Source organism: Cannabis sativa, chromosome 6 (genome assembly GCF_029168945.1).
Source record: "Cannabis sativa cultivar Pink pepper isolate KNU-18-1 chromosome 6, ASM2916894v1, whole genome shotgun sequence".
Taxonomy (NCBI): Eukaryota; Viridiplantae; Streptophyta; class Magnoliopsida; order Rosales; family Cannabaceae; genus Cannabis; species Cannabis sativa.
Window position 1 is genome coordinate 70306872 of NC_083606.1, and position 21520 is coordinate 70328391.

The window sequence follows — 21520 nt, forward strand, 5'->3', positions numbered from 1 at the left end:
ATTATTTTTTTTAAGAAAACAATTAATTATGGAGGACTTGTTCTACTTCCATTTTTACTAATGTATGTTATTATAATTTGTGCTCTATATCTTGATGATTGAGGATTTGAATTGGGCTTAATTAGAATAATTAGAATAACGACAACCGACAAATCGAATTACAATCGATTGTCAAACATTAGATGTCTAATTGTGATCGGATCGTATTGAATGTTATTTTTGAATATCCAATTGGATCGGATCGGATGTTGGATAGAGTGTCCAAAAATCCAATGCATCTAACATTTAATCGAGCTAAATAATATATATGAAATACATTCAACGGATATAACCAATCTAATCAACATCCAATGGATGTTGGATCGATAGAATGACTAAAATTAATTGAATATCGGATGGTATATATATATATAAAATATATATATAATCATATAATTCATCTTCTTCATTTAAAATTACACCATACCTTAGGTGTACGTAGTACATAAGTTGAGAGAATATGTGTAATGAAAAATTATAAGAATTGATGAAAATATTAAAACAAAAACCATTTAAAGAAAATTTGCAACGTTGTCATAACTTCAAGTAACTAATTTATTAAGCAATAATAGTAGAAAAAAAAAGTACATCCAACTATTTATTCTTGAAGTAACAAACTTGTCCAAAATGAAGCTAGATTAACAATTCTAGGGCTAAACATGACCACTAATTCTTTGTCAAGGAAATGAATAAGTTCACATAATTCCAATTTTCATTGGCCATAGACTCATTAACCTTATGAGAAAACCTATTAAATAATTCATCCATTATAGTTTCTCCAAATTGTTTCACCAAAATAGGCTCCATAACTGCTCTTATGTAATCAGAAACATATTTACCAAGACTTTTGTGTTTTTCATTATTATAAATAGTATGTTCAATAGTAGTGAAGCCTGCATCCCAAGCTATTTCGAAAGTATTAAGCTTCTGTATACAGAAAGATCCTTCTTTTTCAATCAAACTTTTCACTTCTCTTGCACTCGGCCAATATAATGGCACGTTGTAATTATCCAGGCATTTTGCTTCAATTATATTCTGAAAATATAATAGAGGTCATATGTATATATGTATATTCATTTAATTAATTAACTTTAATAATATTACAAATTACAATTAATATGTAATATTTAATAATATATGTAGATATATATACAATCAATTGTTTGGTAGGACGTAGGAGATGACACTAAAACAATAAATTGATAAAAGTGGAAATTACACATTTTATATGTGTTTATGTGTGTAAAAACATAGTTTTTTTTTTTTTTTTAAAAAATGTTATGTATACTGGATAAAAATTATAAAAAAAAAAAAATGTGAAAAACAGTATATAAAGTAACCGATTTTCCTAAAATGTAACTGGTTACTATTAATAATTTTTCCTACATATGTATTTTTAAGCTTTTTAATAAAATATTAATTTAAATTAATAAATAAATAAATCTAATTAGAATACATATATTACCTCTTTGACCATGCCATTCAGTGTCCTTCCCAGTATTTCATAAATACTCTTAGGAGAATGACTTTGAATACTTCCAAGGAATGTTAATATCATGATACCACCACTCACCATTTCCTCTGAACGATATCTTAAGAAATTTGTGAAATCAATTTGGAATTGATCCAAATATGATTTGAACACCATAGCAGGACTTGTCTTCGAAATGTAAATGTTTCCTTTGTTATGTGCTTCTCCAGTTTGATCATCAACTAACCCTTTTGGAACCTTAATTTATAGTAGAATTTATATATGTAATTAATAATTAATATTACTATTGAAATTAAATAAATAAATATCATGTCAAAATATATCATTCAACTACTCTAGTAGTATATATATTTAAGTTTCGCAATAGTTTACATTTTCTTAATGGTATTGAAGTCCCTAGATGTGGTCAAAGGTCTCCTACTTCTATGGAAATCTCATGTGGCAATAGCTATAAACAATTACTCAACAAATCACATTGACTGTTTTAATGAAGTTCTTACCAATGATGACAAAATAGGGGGACCACCTATATGTCCAGCCCAAATTAAAGCTTTCCAAGACACAATTACTGCCTGTGTTTTAACACCTTTGTCTTTTGATGGAGAGGTTATCACTTGGACAAATAAAAGTCAGGGCGTTGGCAATGTTCGAGAAAGATTGGATTAAGGTTTTATAAATGATCATTGGGCTGATACTTTCGTTACACCTACCTTGCAACATTTGGACTTATATCATTCTGACCACAGAGCTTTGAAAGTTGTAATTAATAGCCTTGCTGTTATTGATCCTCAGCCGGTATTTAAGTCAAGGTTTCGCTTTGAAAAAATTTGGTTGCAAGAAGATGATTGTGCAGATATTATTGTTAATTCCTGGTGTTCCTCTCATCCTTCTGCTATTGAGCAAGTTCTCTCCAACATCTCAAATTGTGCAGATAAACTCCACACTTGGCATCGCAGCAAGTTTGGGAACATGAAGAAGAAAAATAATAAATCTCACAAGCATGTTTCAATATTACAAAATTTTTCAAACACAGATCCGAACCACATGGAGGCCCTTAAAAATGCAGAAGCTATTCTAGATGAAATTTTGGCTCAAGAGGAGGATTATTGGCATCAAAGGTCACGAATCTCTTGGTTAAAAGCTGGTGATTCAAACACTCGATTTTTCCACCAACGTGCTACATCAAGGCAAAGCAACAACCGTATTAAAATGATTAAAGATTCTAATGGACAACCACAACGAAGCATTCCAGGAATACTCAATGTTGTTGATTCTTATTTTCAAGAAATCTTCACAAGTCAAGGTATTGATGTTCCTGCAATCGAAGCTGTTCTTGATGCTACGCCGACAATTCTTAATGCTGAAGCTAGATCAAACATGTCACGACCATTCACATCAGAAGAGGTTTATTCAGCCTTAAAGTCCATGAGTAATGAGAGTAGTCCAGGGATTGATGGCATGTCAGTCATGTTCTACACTAACTATTGGCACATTGTGGGTGACTCGGTTACAAATGCAATTCTCAAAGTATTGAACAATGGTGGGGATCCAAGCCTCTTCAACAAAACTTTAATCACTCTCATTCCAAAGATTAAAAAACCTCAATTTGTCTCCCATTATCAACCAATAAGCCTTTGCAATGTACTCTATAAAATGGTGTCCAAAACCATTGTTTTACGGCTGCAACCTCCTCTTGCCTTGGTTATTTCTGAGTATCAAAGTGCTTTCCTCAATCAGAGAATAATTACTGATAATGTGTTGACTGCTTTCGAGCTATTGCACTCGTTCAAAAATCGAAAAAGAGGTCATCGGGGTTATGCTGCTATAAAATTGGATATGAGTAAGGCATTTGACAGAGTTGAATGGCACTTTATTGCTAGAGTTATGCTGAAGATGGGCTTTGATGTAACTATCATTTCATTGATTCTCTGCTGCCTACGAATAGTCTCTTTCTCTTTTCTGCTAAATGGTACTGTACAAGGTGATCTTTCTCCTACTCGTTGTATTCGCCAAGGAGACCCCTTATCTCCGTACTTATTTCTTATTTGTGCTGAGGGACTACCTCGATTACTGCAGCAAGAAGAATCTAATGGTTCTCTCAATGGCCTAAAGGTTACCAGAACAACTCCATCTATCTCTCATCTATGTTTTGCAATTCAACGATCACTTGGGCTATAGAGCCGTGCGTCAGGTCAAGAAATCAACCTAGATAAGTGTGTCTTATCTTTCTCACCAAATACAAGGGACACAGAGAAACAATTCTTCCATAACATTTTTGCCATGCCTGTTTAACCCTGCCATGAAAATTACTTAGGCTTACCCTCTTTTGTTGGCCATGAAAAAATGAATGCTTTTAGTGGCATAATAGATCGGATATGGAAGCTACTCAACTCATGGAAAGAACAATTGTTTTCAGTGGGCGGTAAAGAAGTTCTTCTTAAGGTTGTTGTACAATCAATACCAACATATGCAATGAGCTGTTTTTGATTGCCGGTCAAATTATGCCAACAAATAGAGAGCCTTATGGCCAATTTCTGGTGGGGATCTACAGCTTCAGGTAATTCCATTCATTGGAAGAATTTGAATTTTCTATGTAAAGCTAAAGTGCATGGAGGCATGGGATTTAAAAATTTTATTCACTTCAACCAAGCTCTCCTAGCCAAACAAGCTTGGAGACTTTTGGAAAATCCTAATTCCCCTCTCTATCAAATCCTGAGACATAGATATTTCCCTCATGGAGGACTTTTGAATGCTCAAGAGGGACGTGCACCATCTCTAACTTGGAGGAGCATTGTTTGGGGTAAAAAGCTATTACAACAAGGTTTGAGATTTAGAATTGGTACGGGCCTCACTGTTAATTGTAAAGAAGATCCATGGATACGAGGACAAACTTTTTTCAAGCCTCTTGTATTTAAAGGAACCAACCCTTCACTAATGGTTGTTGATTTGATTACTCCTCAGAGACAGTGGGATCACACAACTTTACAATCTAATTTCTGTCAAGTGGACATTGATCGTATCTGCACCATTCCTCTGAACTTATTTCTCTCAGATGACATCCACATTTGGCATCATTCTTCTACAAGCTGCTATAATGTTAAAACAGGTTATCAATTTGCATCTAATTTGGCTGCTCAAACTGAAACCATTACCTCTTCTTCTTCTGCTAACTGGTGGCACTACAAGAAATGTCACTTTTACCAGCACAGTTTGCTACTTCGCTGGTAAAAGTAACTTTTACCAGCGCATTTCGCAAACTGCGCTGGCAAAGAGATCAAAGTTTTACCACCGTACATTTGCAGTGGCTAAAATCTAACTTTCACCAACACATGCGTGCTGGGAAAAGTCTTTTTTACCAGCGCTTTTTATTTTATGCTGGCAAAAGTTCTAATACCAACATTGATTTGCCAACCCCCTTTTGCCAACACATCATGCGTAAATTCTATTTTACCAGCGCAATACAAACTTTTGCCAGCACAAAAATGTGCTGGAAAAAGTGACATTTCTTGTAGTGTGGCAACTTTTTGGAGCCTCAAATTACCCTCGAAAAGTGCGCATCTTCTCTTGGAAAGTCTTCCATGAGGTTTTACCAGTTGCTACAGTCCTTTGTAAAAGACACATTGCTGATGATCCAAAATGCTTACTCTATCACAATCAATTGGAAACAATAAATCATGCTTTGTTTTGGTGCAACCGTGCACAAGCAGTATGGAATCAAACAGATCTTGTTCTTGATTTCCATTTGTCTTCATCTATGAGCATTCAAGAGTATCTAGTCCATGTTTCAACCAAGCTTTCAAAAGATCAATTTGAACAGTTCAAAATCATCCTCTGGTGCATTTGGTTTGAACATAATGCTGAACTCATGAAAAGAAAGCTAAGCCTGCTGCATTATTACTTCGGTTTGCTACTTCCTATTTAACAGACTACAAGAAAGCTAATACGAATTCGATCACAGCATCTCATGCTACACAATCTTAGCCAAATCATCTTTTAACACAACCAACTGTAGAGGCCCCTCGTAGCTGTAATAAACCGAAGTGGTTGGCTCCTCACTCTGGCCGTTTGAAATTAAACACAGATGCAGCATTTGATGCAGCAAGGAGACGTATTGGAATTGGTGCAATATTACGAAATTCACTCGGTAACATCGTTGCTTCTTTCATTAAACCAATCTCCGGTAATTTTAAATCAGAAGACATGGAAGCCTTAGAAATTGTCCACGGCCTTCAATGGCTCCTTCAAAGTAATCTGGATGTCCACTTTGTTGAAACAAACACTCTCATTGTAGTCCAAGGACAGCAACAAATGGCTGAATATCGTTATGCTTTTCATGCAATTTTAAATGATATACGACTTCTTGTATCTAATTTCCCACGAGTACTATCTCACATGTTCATCGAACAGCAAATACTGAAGCTCATGTGTTAGCTAAGTTTGTTCTTACGGTGGATACAAATTGTTCTTGGTTGGAGGAAAATCCACCTCCACTTATGACTATTATGTAACTATTCTGTTTAATTTATATAATGGTCTTTTCTCAAAAAAAAAAAAAAAAAAAAAAAAAAAAAAAAAAAAACACTACTCGGACAGATTAATATGTCCACATGTTTTTTGCTGACATAGGAAGTTATAAGTAATTGCATCTTATAGTTACTTTTTGTACATGTTTTCTTGTGTTAGTCCGACGAGTACTATATATAAAAGCCGTTAATTAATCACTATTCATTTTTGTATTCTCTGTATTTGATCAATGCCACTCATATGTAAGCTGAATTGTAATGGCCAAAGGCTAATCTCTATTGTCTCAGATTGTAAAATCACTTTGGAGATTCAATATAGAAACCAGCCATTGTTGAAGGCTGTTTTATCATATATATATATATATATCTCCTTATCTCTCTATTTTATTTTAGTTTTATTGTTTAGTTTGATTCTCATTCGCTTGAGTGTATTGATTAGCATTGGTGTAGTGTTCTACATCAAGAACCTAGTGCAAGAATTCAAGAAAGATTCAAAAATGGCTGGTGTAAAGTTCAAAGTTGCTAAATTCACAGGCCACAATGACTTCGATCGGTCTCTGGAGAATCAAAATGAAAGCACTCTTAGTGCATAAAGGGCTTGATAAAGCCATTGATCCAAAGCTAGCTACATGCAATAAAGAATGAAGAAGAAGATGATGGCAAGTTCAGTTCCATCGAAGTAAAGGTTCATTATGCAATCTTACTCAGTCTTGGGGTTGAAGTTCTTTGAAAAGTGTCAAATGAAGAAACAACAATTGGTTTGAGGGCACTAATAGAAAAATAGGCATTCCCGTCGGTTAAAATGTCGGGTTTTTTTTTTAGAACCGACACTATAAAAATGGAGTGTGAATTATAAACCGACGACAAATAACCCTCATTAGTGTTGCTTATAAATCGACGTTGAGCATTAACATCGATTATAAACGAACGCTAACATAGTGATATTAAGGAGAGAGAGGGAGAGAGAGAAAATGGGCCGCCCTTATAAAATAAAACCTTAAAAGAATTTAACCCTAACTATAATACTATCAGTCTTCACATCAGCCTCCCTCTTATGTTATCTTGCTCTTCCCCTCCTTTTCACTCTCAATCTCACTTAAACTCACTTCTCCTAATTCTCAGCTCAACTCCAAAATTCAACCTCAATGTGACTTCTCACAGTGACCACCTCCTAAGCAAAAGCTCAAGAGACGACGATAGGTACGTATCTCTCTCTCTCTCTCTCTCTCTCTCTCTCTCTCTCTCTCTCTCTCTCTCTCTCTCTCTCTCTCTCTCTCTCTCTCTCTCTCTCTCTCTCTCTTCTCACTGTTGTTTCTCTTTTCTCGCAAGAGGCTTTTCGATGATCTGCTTTAATTGGTGGCGATTCTTGGGCATAGTAGATATGACGGTTTCGACTCCCTTTGTCGTCGATGGTTCCGTCTTCAACAATCCAAGCTCTCTCCCATCTCTCTTTTTGTATATATATTTATAAATATATATCTATATTTAAAATTTTTATATTTATGAATATATACATGTATATTCTAGATCTAATATATATGGTGAGGGAGAGGAAGAGATTTGTATGTGTTGTTTGATTTTTGTCATTTTCTGGTGTTGCAGCAAGGGAACTAGATCTGTAACTAGTCTTTTTTTTGCATGTCGATTCAAAATTGACAGGTAAAGGTGTAGCGACTGTTTAAAACAGTTGCCTATTTCTTAGAGACCCTTTAAAATGTTCGCTTATTCCTCATTAGCGATTTTTTGGAACCGATGTCTATTCCACCACTTTTTGCTTTGGTAGCATAGGCGTCAATCTTACGAATTGACAGTAATACAATATTCGACTATTAATAACGGCCGCCTAAACTTCTTTTCTTAGTAGTGGGGAAAAACATGCTGTAATCTCCTTGAAGAATTTTTGGCAAACAAATTATATTTAAAGATGAAGATGTATACTCTACGGATGGATGATGCTAAAGAACTCAGGAAGCATCTTGATGATTTCAACAAAATCAACTTAAAATTAAACAACATAGGAGTAAAGCTTGAAGAAGAGGACCATGGTGTATATAATCTTACTCAGTTCTTTGCCTACATCTTATGAACATTTTGTAGACACAATCTTTTATGGAAAAGATACTTTCCCAATGGCAGAAGTAAAAGCATCCTTGAGCTCAAGTGAAATTCAAAAAATATTAGAAGAGAGATTCAATCCAGGAGGTGAAGCACTTCTGATTTTTTGAGGTAGAACTAATCATAGAGATCAAAGATATGGAAAAGGAAACAATGGCAACAAGGGTCACAACAACCATGAACCAAAGTCTAAGTTCAAACCAGGGAAGTTTTGCAATAACTGTAAAAGAGAGCGACATTGCAAGTCTAAATGCTACTACTTAAAGAACAAGTAAACCCAAGATAAAAGTCAAGAAAGAGGAGAAGCTAGTGTGGTTTCTGATGGATATGATTTGACAGATCTCTTGGAGGCAAGTGAAAGTTCAAGTAATGAATGGAATCTTGACTCTGGCTGCTCATTTCATATTTGTCCTAACAAACTGTTGTTTCAAGACTTCAAAGAATTCTCAGTTGGTTTTGTATTACTTGGAGATGATAAAGCATGTCAAGTGAAAGGAATTGGTTTTGTCACAATAAAGATGCATAGTGGTGTGATCAGAACAATACAAAATGTTAAGTATGTTCCTGATCTAAGATGAAATTTATTATCTATTGGAGTCCTAGCTAAGAATGGTTGTGTCATCAAGATTTAGAGCAACACAATGAAAGTTATGAAAGGTTCATTACTGGTTATATAAGGAGAATTTAAAGGTAATCTTTACTTCCTTGCTGGGAAATCAGTAACTGGTACTACCTTAGTTGCTTAGAACAGTGACGATATGACTCAACTTTGGCACAAAAGGCTTGGGAGATTAGACTTCTGTGGGGACTGTGTTCAAGGAAAGAGTTTCAGGGTAAAATTTGGCAAGGGAATGCATACCACAATAGAACCTCTAGCCTACATACACCCAGACCTATGGAGACTTGCAAGAATATCCTTTCTAGGTGGAGCAAACTTTTTTTTGAGCATTGTAGATAACTACTGATCAAGAAAGATTTTTGTTCTTCTTATGAAATTAAAAGATCAGGCATGAGAAAGATTCATCAACTGGAGTAAGTTGATAGAAAATCAAATTGGGAAGAAAGTGAAAAATCTTAGGACAAATAATGGTTTAGAGTATTGTTCCAATGAGTTCACCAAATTTCATCAGCAAGAAGGCATTGTTAGGCACAAGAAAGTAAGGAAAACACTTCAACAAAATGGATTAGCTAAGAGAATGAATATAACACTCATTGAAAGAGTTCGATGCATGCTCAAAGAATTGGGCTTCAGAAGAAATTTTAGGGAGAAGTTGTTACTACAGTAGGTTACTTAATCAATAGACGTCCCTCAGTAGCCTTAGACTTAAAACTCCCCAAGAGTTTTGGTCAGGAAGAAAAAAATCCTATGAACACTTGAAAGTGTTATGTATTGCCTATGCCATGAGGCAAGACAAATTGGAGCCAAGAGCCATCAAATTCAGGTTCATTGTGTACCCTACTGGTGTCAAAGGCTATAAGCTATGTTGCCTAGAATCTAGTTTCAAAAGACGCATACTCAGAAGGGATGTTCTCTTTAGAGAAGAAAAAATGCCAATGAGAACAACCCCTATAACTCAACCTATCACCACTTATCATGTTGCACATATTCAAGTTGAAGATGGAACAAAGGGGAGGAATGATCAATCTAGTGTAATACATGAACCAATGCTACAAACAAATGAAGGTGAATGTTATCAAAGCCCAAGTTCAAGGCCCAATACCAATTGATCCAAAGCTAATGAACCAAAGAATTGACAATTGGGCTGAACAACATAACAGAGACCAAGAAGGAGAGTCTTCGGCTTCAGCTGTCAAAGAAGATGGAGCTGCAGTGGCTGATCGTGAACCTCCAGCGCAGGGAAAAAGAAGCCGTGTGAGACCCAAGTGGCCGGCTTAAGGATTACGTGATGGCTGAAGAGAGTTGAGTGGCTTGATGGTGAGCCATATTGTTATTTTCTTTGAGATGTAATTTCCTTTCCCTAATTGCTCTGTTTTGAGAAACATATAAATATTGGCTGAACTTTTTTTCTGGTTTTTGTTGAATGAAATTGCAATAGTTTGCTTGGGAGACTAGTCCTGTCTCAAAGAGGACATTGTTGCTATCAATTGGTGCTTTCATTACTCTTCATCCAATGAAGAACGATGAGATCGCTGCTCTGTTCGAAGATATGAAGGCAAGTTTCAAAGAATTTTCTGATGTTCATTTGGGGAGATATACCCAGTTGTTGAATGACCACGAAGCTAAAAACGACGAGAGGTTCGCTCAGATTCCGGCGATGTTCACGCATATGGCGAACTCTCATCCAACCAAAGCAGGTGCGAGTTCAGGAATGGCACAACCTCGTCCAACAGTCTATCGTGCTTCGACAGATAGAGGGGCTGGAGATATCAATGGCATTTTAAAAAATCTGCGCGTGAAGGTTGCTAGATTTGATGGCTCAGAGGTTGAAGATTGGATTTACAAGATCAATCGCTTCTTTGATCTTCATAACATTGATGATTCGGTTCGTTTGACTGTAGTCCCATTTCACTTGGATGGGGTACCGTCGAAGTGGTTTCAATGGATGGAGAAGAGTGGCTCATTTGTGGATTGGAATGCCTTCCTCCACGCCTTGCGTCTGCGGTTCGGAGACTCGGTGTATGATGACCCCCTGGGTCGTATCTCGAAACTCACTCAAACGGGTCGTGTAGCTCAATTTCGATCCGAATTCGAGCATCTAATGACTAAAGTGACAGGTATTTCTGAGCATTTGTTTTTGAATTTCTTTGTATGGCGTCTCAAGATGGAAATCAACGGGAATTGTTGTTGGCTAAACCCGTGGATCTTGCTGATGCCATGGCTAAGGCTCAATTATTTGAGGATCGAAATGATGAGTTAGTTGGACGATCCAAAAGTGAAGGAGCACATTCGAGTTGGTTCACTCGTCCTGCTACCTACTCACCTCCGACAGCTCAAAGTATGGGAGGATCTTCTTCTTACGGGTCTACACCAACAGCAACTACAGGGCCAAAATCGTTCAAAACTGGTGCCACTCCGCTGCCTATGAAGAAGTTAACTCCGGCTGAAATACGCGAAAAGCGTGAGAAGGGACTTTGTTTCACTTGTGATGAGAAGTATAGTTACGGTCATCGATGTAAGAATCGGATGCTGGTTTTATGTGGCACAGAAGAGGAGGATGACTCGGATACATTACCCACCATTGAGCCGGACAACAGTGAATCAGAAGACTCACCCGTTGATGAGGTAAGTCTTAATACTTTATCTAACTCGGTGAATCCGAGAATCTTTCGATTGAGTGCAAAGCATGGTAAAGAAACATTGGAGGTTCTTATTGATACGGGCAGCAATAATAATTTTATTCAAGAAACCTTAGCTAACCGTTTGGGTTTGAAATGTGAAGATACCAAATGTTTCAAGGTTTACATGGGCAATGGTAATTCCTTGTTGTGTTCAAAAATGTGCTGTGGAGTGGATTTGTGGCTGCAAGGACATCAATTTACTGTTGATTTGTATGTGCTACCGATTTGGGGTCTTGATGTTGTGTTAGGCATGCAATGGCTACAAACTCTTGGTCCGTGTTTACATGACCACAAGGCTTTGACAATGGAGTTTCAGTGGCAAGGAAAGGCGGTTAAGTTGGCTGGTTCACCTGACTTGGGAGTACATCAGCTCACATTTCACCAATTTCACTCATTGCTTCATGAAGGGGAAATCAGAGAAGTATATCAGTTAACTACAGTGACAAAAGAGGCATGCCCAAATCAGAGTGAAGATAGCAGTTGGCAAGAGAATTTACCACCAATGGGGAAACAATTGATTTCAGAATTTTCGGAGGTTTTTCAAGAGCCCACACATTTACCACCGCATAGAAGTGTGGATCATCAAATCTTTCTTCAACCAGGTTCCGCCCCTGTGAATGTGAAACCTTATCGATATCCCCACTTTCAAAAGGACGTCATTGAAAAGATGGTACGTGATCTTCTATCATGGGGTTTTGCCAAGGTCAGTACCAGCCCATACTCCTCCCCGGTTCTATTGGTCAAAAAGAAAGACGGAACATGGCGTTTTTGTGTTGATTATCGAGCCTTGAACAACATCACCATCAAAGATCGTTTCCCTATACCCACCATTGATGAATTACTATATGAATTGGGCGGTGCACAAGTATTTTCAAAGCTGGACTTACGAGCGGGTTACCACCAAATACGAATGGATCCCCGGGACACTCACAAGACGGCTTTCCGTACTCACGAGGGCCATTATGAATTTACGGTGATGCCATTCGGTTTGACTAATGCGCCCTCCACATTCCAGGCAGCGATGAATCGCCTCTTTCAACAAGGCCTACGGCACCATGTCATTGTTTTTTTTTTTTTTTTTGATGATATTCTAGTATACAACAAGTCATGGGAAGATCACTTGATACACTTGCGACAGGTATTGCAATTGTTACAGCAGAATAAGTTCTTTGCTAAGGGTAGTAAATGTCAATTTTTTCAGAATTCTATAGAATACTTGGGTCATTTGGTTTCAGCTGAAGGTGTCAAAGCTGACCCACAAAAAGTGGCAGCAATGGTGGATTGGCCACAACCCAAAAACCTCAAACAGCTTAGAGGTTTTCTTGGTCTCACAGGTTACTATAGACGTTTTGTTGCTCATTATGCAACCATTGCAGCTCCCCTAACAGACTTGTTAAAGAAGGATAATTTTTGTTGGTCTTCCTAAGCTACCATAGCATTTGAGACACTCAAGCATGCTATGACCACCACTCCAGTTCTTGCCTTACCGGATTTCTCCAAAGAATTTGTGATCGAAACGGATGCTTCCAATGCTGGGATTGGTGAAGTTCTTATGCAAGCGGGTCACCCTATTGCTTTTTTCAGCCGAAAGTTAGGGCCTCGATTTGTTGGTACTTCGGCTTACATGAGGGAATTGCGTGCGATTGTGGAAGCCGTAACCAAATGGCGCCAATATTTATTGGGGCGACCCTTTGTGATTCGCAATGATCACAAGAGCCTGAAGGAGCTCCTTACTCAGGTCATTCAAACCCCAGACCAGCAACAATTCCTTCAGAAGTTATTGGGATTCCAATTCACGATCGAATACAAGTCGGGTAAGGAAAATAAGGCTGCTGATGCCCTTTCTAGAGTGTCTGATGGTACACTTTCGTGGTTGCAAACGACATTGTCCTCAGGTTGTTTTGATGTTTTGGAAGAAATTAGACAAGAAAATGTCACCAGCCCTGATCTACGCTTGATTCACGACCAACTTCAGCTTCAAAGCAATACCTTGCCACACTACGACTCGCGAGAAGGGTTGCTGTATTTTAAGAACAGAATTGTCCTCAGTAAGCACTCTCATCTCAAAAATACTCTCATCCGTGAGTTCCATGATTCACCCATTGGAGGTCATGCGGGAATTGACCGTACTTTTCTTCGCCTGAGTGCAAATTTTTTTTGGGAAGGGATGCGCCAGGATGTACGCAAATATGTCCAATCTTGTCTAGTGTGCCAAATGATTAAAGCATCTACGCAAGCTCCATATGGATTGTTACAACCGTTGCAAATTCCGGAACGGGTTTGGGAGGATTTGGCTATGGACTTTATAGTTGGTCTACCAAGTTCTTATGGACTCACTAATATTCTTGTGGTCATTGACAGGTTCACCAAATATGCCCATTTTGGAGCACTACCGAATCAGTATACAGCTACCAAGGTCGCTGATCTATTTACTCACATGGTGATTCGACTTCATGGGATGCCACGCACTATTGTGTCAGACCGTGACCCCATTTTCACAAGTGCTTTTTGGAAGAAGTTGTTTGAACTAATGGGCACTACTTTACACATGAGTTCAGCTTACCATCCTCAATCCGACGGTCAAACGGAGGTTACTAACAGATATGTGGAGCAGTATCTGCGTGCTTTTACAACCGACAACCCGAAACAATGGAGCAAATTTCTTTCTTGGGCGGAGTATCACTACAACACCAGCCATCATTCAGCTATTGGAATGACACCATTTCAAGCAGTTTATGGCCGAGTACCACCCTCAATTGCTGCTTACAGCCGTGGCACTACACCCATACAAGCAGTTGAAGAAGACCTCTTATCCCGTGATGCCATTCTTCAACAGCTCAAAGAAAACTTACATCAAAGCCAAAACCGTATGCGACAACAAGCCAATAAGAAGCGAAGAGATCATGAGTTTCAGGTGGGTGACTTGGTCTTAGTCAAGTTACAGCCGTATCGTCAATCTACGGTAGCCAAACGCCTTAATACCAAGCTTTGTCGACGGTATTTTGGTCCTTTTTCAGTCATTGCTCGTCGGGGTACAGCCGCCTACACCTTGGATTTACCAGCCGGGAGTCGTATTCATCCTACATTTCATGTTTCTCTTCTCAAACCATTCCATGGTCGCGCTCCACTCACGTACTATCCTTTGCCCGAGTTTAGCATCACCAATAAACCCCTTATGGTTCCCCTTGCTATTTTGGCCACCCATACCAAGATGGTCAATGCCCAACCAATACAACAAGTATTAGTGCAGTGGACTTTGAGCTCTCCCGAAGATGCGACATGGGAAGATTTCTCTGCCTTCAAAGCATTATATGATCTTTCCCACCTTGAGGACAAGGTGGTTTTCAAGGAGGGGAGTAATGTTACCAAAGCCCAAGTTCAAGGCCCAATACCAATTGATCCAAAGCTAATGAACCAAAGAATTGACAATTGGGCTGAACAACATAACAGAGACCAAGAAGGAGAGTCTTCGGCTTCAGCTGTCAAAGAAGATGGAGCTGCAGTGGCTGATCGTGAACCTCCAGCGCAGGGAAAAAGAAGCCGTGTGAGACCCAAGTGGCTTAAGGATTACGTGATGGCTGAAGAGAGTTGAGTGGCTTGATGGCTGAGCCATATTGTTATTTTCTTTGAGATGTAATTTCCTTTCCCTAATTGCTCTGTTTTGAGAAACATATAAATATTGGCTAAACTTTTTTTCTAGTTTTTGTTGAATGAAATTGCAATAGTTTGCTTGGGAGACTAGTCCTGTCTCGAAGAGGACATTGTTGCTATCAGTGAAACTGTTGAAGCCATAGATGAGACTTGAAATCTTGAGAGTTATCAACTAGCTAGAGATAGGGAAAGATGAGAAATCAATGCACCAAACAGACTTGGATATTCTTGTTAGGTTGGTTTTAGTATTATTTTTAGGTTAATTTTTAGTGTGTTTTTAATTTAGTTCTACTCTTGTTTGGAGTAATTTTATGCTTTTTATCTTTTATTTTGTAGATTTAAAAGAGAAGAAGAATAGAAAATATCAAAGGAATAAGATGGAAAAAAGATAAAAAAATCTCACAAAAAGATGATATATAAGATAGAGAAAATTGTGCAAAAAAGTAAAGCTGAAACTTAAAGCCTAAATTCGACTATGATTTGATCATATTTTGGAAAAAGTCAAAACATAAAAGTTCTAGATCTCTCTTTTATCTTTCCGGAGGATGTTGAGTCATCTAATTCCGAGAAATATCGAGAGAGTTATAGCCAAAATACTATCAGTCATCGCAGTAAGAAATTTCTGAAAAAAAAAAGTTTACTTACATGAAATGGGTTTTGGTGCGTGGTGGTACTCGGTGGTGCATGGTGTCCTTGCTGGTGCGTGGTGGTACTTGGTGGTGGCGGTGGAGGAGAACTCAGTAGTGGTAGTGGTGGTGGTGTTACTCAGTAGTGGTGGTGGAAAAGGGTTGGGAGAGAGGGCTAAAGAAAGTTGATGAGCTTAGAGTAAAAATAGGGAAAATGGGTCGTGGAGGTATTTATAGACTTATTTGCGGTGAGGCCTGCCGCTAATAGGTATTTTAAAAATGTTTGAACTGAATGGGTGGAAATTTTCCAGCCCACTTATTAGCGGCAGACTAATAGCGGCGGGCCCTGCCGCTCATACAATTAGTTGCGGACCTCCGCCGCTAATAATTTTTTTAAACAAAAAACTAAAAATGGTTAATAATTTTGTTTATTAAAAAAATAAAAATTGACAATTAGCGGTAAAATTTGGAATCCACCGCTAATACTGCCTTTATTAGCGGCGCAGATGGCCCGCCGCTTATAATTTTGCCGCAAATGAAGAAAATTGTTGTAGTGTATTTTTTTTAAGGATAATTATATAAAGCACCAATTTTTGTAAAATTTTACATTTTTACGTTTAAAGTTTTTCTTTTATATTTTTTACAGTATTATATAAAAACACACAAAAAAAGACTATATGAAAATAACAAGAAAACAACGTCAAAACATCAACAAAACAATATCAAAATAACATAAAAAATAATATACAAATAAAAAAAAAAATCATGAAAAAATAACAAGAATATAACATAAAAATACCATATTTTATGTAAGCAAAATCTAAAAAACTGTAAAAATATTAAAACTTCCGTACAGACCGTATCTTTGTCATTTTTTTTTTTGTTGTTTTTGTGTTTTTTTACCTTTGGAGTGGGTGAGTTTTAGGTGCAGGCTTGTCCTACCTTAACCCAAAACCGACTTTTTTTTAGGATCATGTAGTTATAGGCTTGGCCCACCTATGCTTAGGACCGACTTTGATAAAAGTACTAAATTTGATTTAATTTAATATAAACTAACCTTGGACAACCACTGCAAGCTGTAAGAAGAGTGAACAATATGCATGGAATTGTCTGGAAAAAGCCTTCCATAGAAACTCCCTGGCATAGCTGTGATGAAGCATGGTCCAAACTTGTCACCCTTTTCTATCTTAAGCTTTTCATAGAAGCTCGATAAAGATTGGAAGACGGCATTAAAATCGTTCCCAGGAAGATCGTTAAGGAAAACTTGGAAAGTTGGTGTGTTGATGTTCAATGATTGGGAAGAGGCTTCAATGATGTCAAAAATGTTGGAGACCACAGTGAGTGTGTTGGGGCCTGAGGAGCAGCCCAAGTCTGCTATTCTCAAACACTTTGGCAACACTTTGTCACAATACACTTTAATGCTTTCTTCTAGCATTGGTCTCACAATTGATATCACCTCTCTCTATTATATTTTTGTTACAAAACAACACAAATATTCATTAATAATGTAAAAGTTAAAAAAACCACAAAATAAGAAATTAAATTACTTAAATATTCTATTATATATATATACTAGATTGATGTTACGTGTAATGCATGTATAATTAGTTTTTTTTTTTAATTAAGTTTAATTACATGATGCTAAGTATAATATATGTATGTATAATTTTTTTTTAATAAATAATTTATTTCTTTTTTAATTTTTAAAATGAGATTTGAGATTTTAATTTTTGATTTTTTTTTTTACTATTGCGAGAACATTAGTGTATATATGCCTTCTATTAATTATTAGTACTTCATATAATCATGATATATCAAGTTTGACTTACCTTACAAATATAGTTTGACTTAAAATACTTTCCATTTTGATATTAGAAAATAATTTATATAAATTATATTTCTAGATCATGTGCCTTTAAAAATCATGTGAAATGTGTTGATTGATAAAATCATAAAAATTATTAAGTTTCATTTCACTTATATATTGATCGAAAAAAATAAATAATATAAACACACTAAATATAACCAGAAGACTAATAAAAAATATTTATAATTAAAATTTTCTTATATAAAATATCTATATACACTAAAAAAGATCTTACTTTTAGTCACAACAAAACTAGTGACTAAAAGTAAAAAAGTTGTGACTAATTACAAATTATTATTCCTATGTTGTGACTAAAAGATCTGTAGCTAAAGGTATTAGTCACAAAAATCACAATTTATTGTGAGTCAATGTATTTTAAGTCACAATACTTGTTGTGACTAAAACTAAATTAGTGATAAAACTTGTGTCTAAATGTTATATTTTAGTCACAAATAATTTTTTGTTATGACTAAAAATCACATTTAGTCATAAAAAATTTATGTTGTGACTAAAAAAATGTCACTAAAAGTAACAATTTTTTTTAGTGATAACTTTTTTCTATAATTATATTATAAAATTAATAAAGACTATTCTATTAAGTAATAGAATATTTTGTTAAAATTAACATAGGTAATCGAAAAACACTTTTAAACTAAAAATTCTATTACACAGAATAGATGTATGTATATTTTTTTGAGAGAATAGGATTATATATTTATATATATAGAAAGATTGATAGAACATACTTGAAGAGAGGAGTTGGTTGCGTAGCTAGTTTGGCCGACACCAGAATTCATGTGGAGGACTTGCTCCAATTCCATTGTTAATATTTAACAATATTGTAATGTTATATACTATATATAGCATTTGCTTTATTATTAGTACCCACACATGTGTTGGAGACCTTCTATTTATAGTGGTAGCTTTTTTTTTTTTTTTTTAAAAAAAAAAATAGTAATTAATTATGTGGTAGTTAGAGGATCATACCTAATGTTTGTTATAAAATTAAAAGAAGAGATATTTCCATAGAGGGGAATCTGGTAAAGCCAAAATAGTAGACATAATAATTGTTAGGGAAATCTACACTCCACCCATTTACAAGTTGGATAAGTTTAGGAATATTTTTTTTATATATTTATTAATCAAAAATATTTTAATTATGTTATATTTTATTAAGATATATTTACTTTCACGAATGTGTTATCTAATATACCTTCACTAGGGATATCATCTATAAAAGTTGATATATTTTAAAGAATATAAAATAAAAGTAAAAATTCAAATAAATAACGTAAAGTGGGCATACAATGTAATTTCTTCTTTAAAAGTAATAAGTATACAACCCTAATAAAAAAATTGCACAATACCACTTACACACACCTTCAACCAAAGATTTATGTTTCTTAAGCAACCATCGGGCAACTACGCAGCAACCCAACACAACCGAAACGAAAATTCAACCAAAAAGAGAACAACCATTAATTTCGGTGACTTCACCTGAGAAGACGAACAGAATCAATCAAAACAGAAACTATTTTGAATTTATGAAGAAAAGTGTAGAAAAACTACTATGAAATTAAAATTCAATCTGAAAATCAAGTTTAATTTGCATAAAACTAATATCTTGACTTCAATTTTTAGATCTATAAAATGCAGATCTCAAGTTGAACTAGAGTTCCCAAACAATCCAACTCAAGTATAATCTAAAAATAATTACATCAATACTATAGTAAAATGTTTATCCTGATGTATTTTCGTTGTTTTCTAAATTTTTAATGATGAATTTGTTCATTTTAGATCATGAAGAGACATATAGATAGAGTTACGTATAACACACTACGTAACTCTGATTTTTAATGTTTCATAACACACTACAAGAAATATCACTTACCAGCACATTTAGCAAACTGAGCTGCCAAAGATGTCAAAGTTTTACCAACGTACATTTGCAGTGACTAAAATTTAACTTTTACCAGCGCATTTATGCCCTGGAAAAAGTTATTTTTGCTAGCGCTTTTTATTTTATTCTGAAAAAAGTTCTAATACCAACATTGATTTGCCAACTCCGTTTTGCCAACACATCACAAGTAAATTCTATTTTACCAGCGCAATACCAACTTTTGCCAGCACAAAAATGTGCTAGCAAAAGTGACATTTCTTGTAGTGACAGTTGCATTACAGTTGCATAAACATTTTACTAATAGTTATTTCATTTGATTGAAACCTTTGTCTGATGCAACCTTCGGCCAACCACCAAGCAACCTTCGTCTAACTGAAACATTCGTCTGATGCAACCTGCAGCCAACCACCCAAAAACCTTCGTTTGATTGAAACCTTTGTCTGATGCAATCTTCGCCCAACCACCCAGCAACCACCCTACAATTAATCATCGTCTGATTGTGTAAGTGCTAGTGTAAGAGGTATTTTGGTAATTAAAAGTACATAAAATGTATAAATATTGTCCACGCCTTATGGAAGTATTTTTATAAATAAAGTATCAATTTATATTTTAGATGTAATAATTCCTAATTTTTTTCATAATAATCTAAATATAAAAGTAAATAAATATATATGTTAAATAATAATATAAGTTATGTACAATGAACACTAAAGAAAACACAAAGTGTGTATGTATATAATTTTTTAAATTATTATTTTTAATTCTTTTAATTCTTTTATTATTTTTCTCATAAGTATTTATCATCCAAGCCTACCTTCCAAAATCAAAATATTTTTTCTAATTATATTAATTATAAAAAAAAAATGATGAGTGGTACTCATATTGATAGTTAATTTTTTTTTTAAAAAAAAAATCTCATATATTATAATAATTTATTATATACTAGGCAATTGTTACGTGCAAATACACGTATATTTTAGTTATTTTTGTTTGGATCAAAAAGAAAAAGAAGTTGAAATTAGGAATAAAATTAGTTCTTAGTTACATTATTTTCAAATATACTAACCTACTTTTGAATTTTGAAATGAATGTGAAAAATCGAGTTTTTGTAAATGTCATTATTAAAAAACGGAAATATAAAATTGTATTCGTCTGCAGAAGCAGAATGTAATTCTGTTACTACAGAAACCAATTTTGCAGCGACAAAACAGAACAGACAGAATATAAAAATAATTGCAGAAAATTAAATCACTTACACAAGAGATTTGTACGTGGTATCAGTGTTCGTTCGAACACTCCTAGTTCACGGGGCCACACCAGAGAATGAAATCAATTAATAAAGTATCAACAATTACAAAGACAATTAACTTAAAGAAGTTTAGGCTCCCTCTAAATTATCGTCGCAATCCTTTTTAATGCACTTTATGAATCTGACTTCTGAAACACCTTCAAACAGCGAACTCCCTTCGTCTTTGAAGTGTGCATGCTTACTTCCTCTCGAAGTAAGGCTTGAACCAGTCTTCTCCCGAACACCACTCTCTTGTTCAGTCAAGTTGTTCTAACAAACTCTAAGACACAGTAAGAACAGATATGAAAAATACTAGAACCTAGATGAACAACTAGGTTCTCACAAAAAAGAAAACTCTCTTCTCACAAATAATAAACATGCAAAAAAAATAAAAACTAGAAGAGTTGATTCGAATAGCTGCTCTCTAGGTTCTATTTATAGAACATAGAAACCCTAGAGACAGCCACAAAGTCAAATCTACAGCTGTACAAAACTTTCTTAAGAAAAACTTGATTCGCAGCATCAGAAAAGTTCTGTCGCAGTAAATCAGACCAGAAAAGGAAACTTGCCAAAAACGAGTCCGATCTTGTATTGGGTCTTGATACCTGCCATAAATAGTGTGTATGATCTGATATAATCAAGACACAATCGAACTTATTAAGGAAAACAATAATAATCAAAGTTTCCTTTAAAAACTTTCCATAAGAGAATTTCTTCTC

The 21520-nt window shown here is 35.5% G+C and overlaps 1 protein-coding gene across 1 annotated transcript; it reads right to left on the reverse strand.

Moving 5' to 3' along the window:
* Positions 1-611: 611 nt before the first annotated feature.
* On the reverse strand, positions 612-18505 carry LOC115724675 (S-adenosyl-L-methionine:benzoic acid/salicylic acid carboxyl methyltransferase 1-like). The gene is made up of 4 exons (XM_030654015.2): positions 18360-18505; positions 16804-17208; positions 1505-1768; positions 612-1074 (listed from the first exon to the last, which is right to left on the reverse strand). The coding sequence occupies exons 1-4, from the start codon at positions 18432-18434 to the stop codon at positions 706-708; spliced, it is 1113 nt and encodes a 370-aa protein (XP_030509875.2). The 5' UTR covers positions 18435-18505; the 3' UTR covers positions 612-705.
* Positions 18506-21520: the final 3015 nt, after the last annotated feature.

Coding starts and splice junctions, on each gene's coding strand:
- LOC115724675 (XM_030654015.2), bottom strand. CDS start 18,434: ATGGAATTGGAGCAAGTCCTCCACATGAATTCTGGTGTCGGCCAAACT. Junction 17,209..18,359: donor CAACCAACTCCTCTCTTCAA/GTATGTTCTATC, acceptor AAAATATAATAG/AGAGAGGTGATATCAATTGT. Junction 1,075..1,504: donor TGAATGGCATGGTCAAAGAG/GTAATATATGTA, acceptor TTATATTTTCAG/AATATAATTGAAGCAAAATG.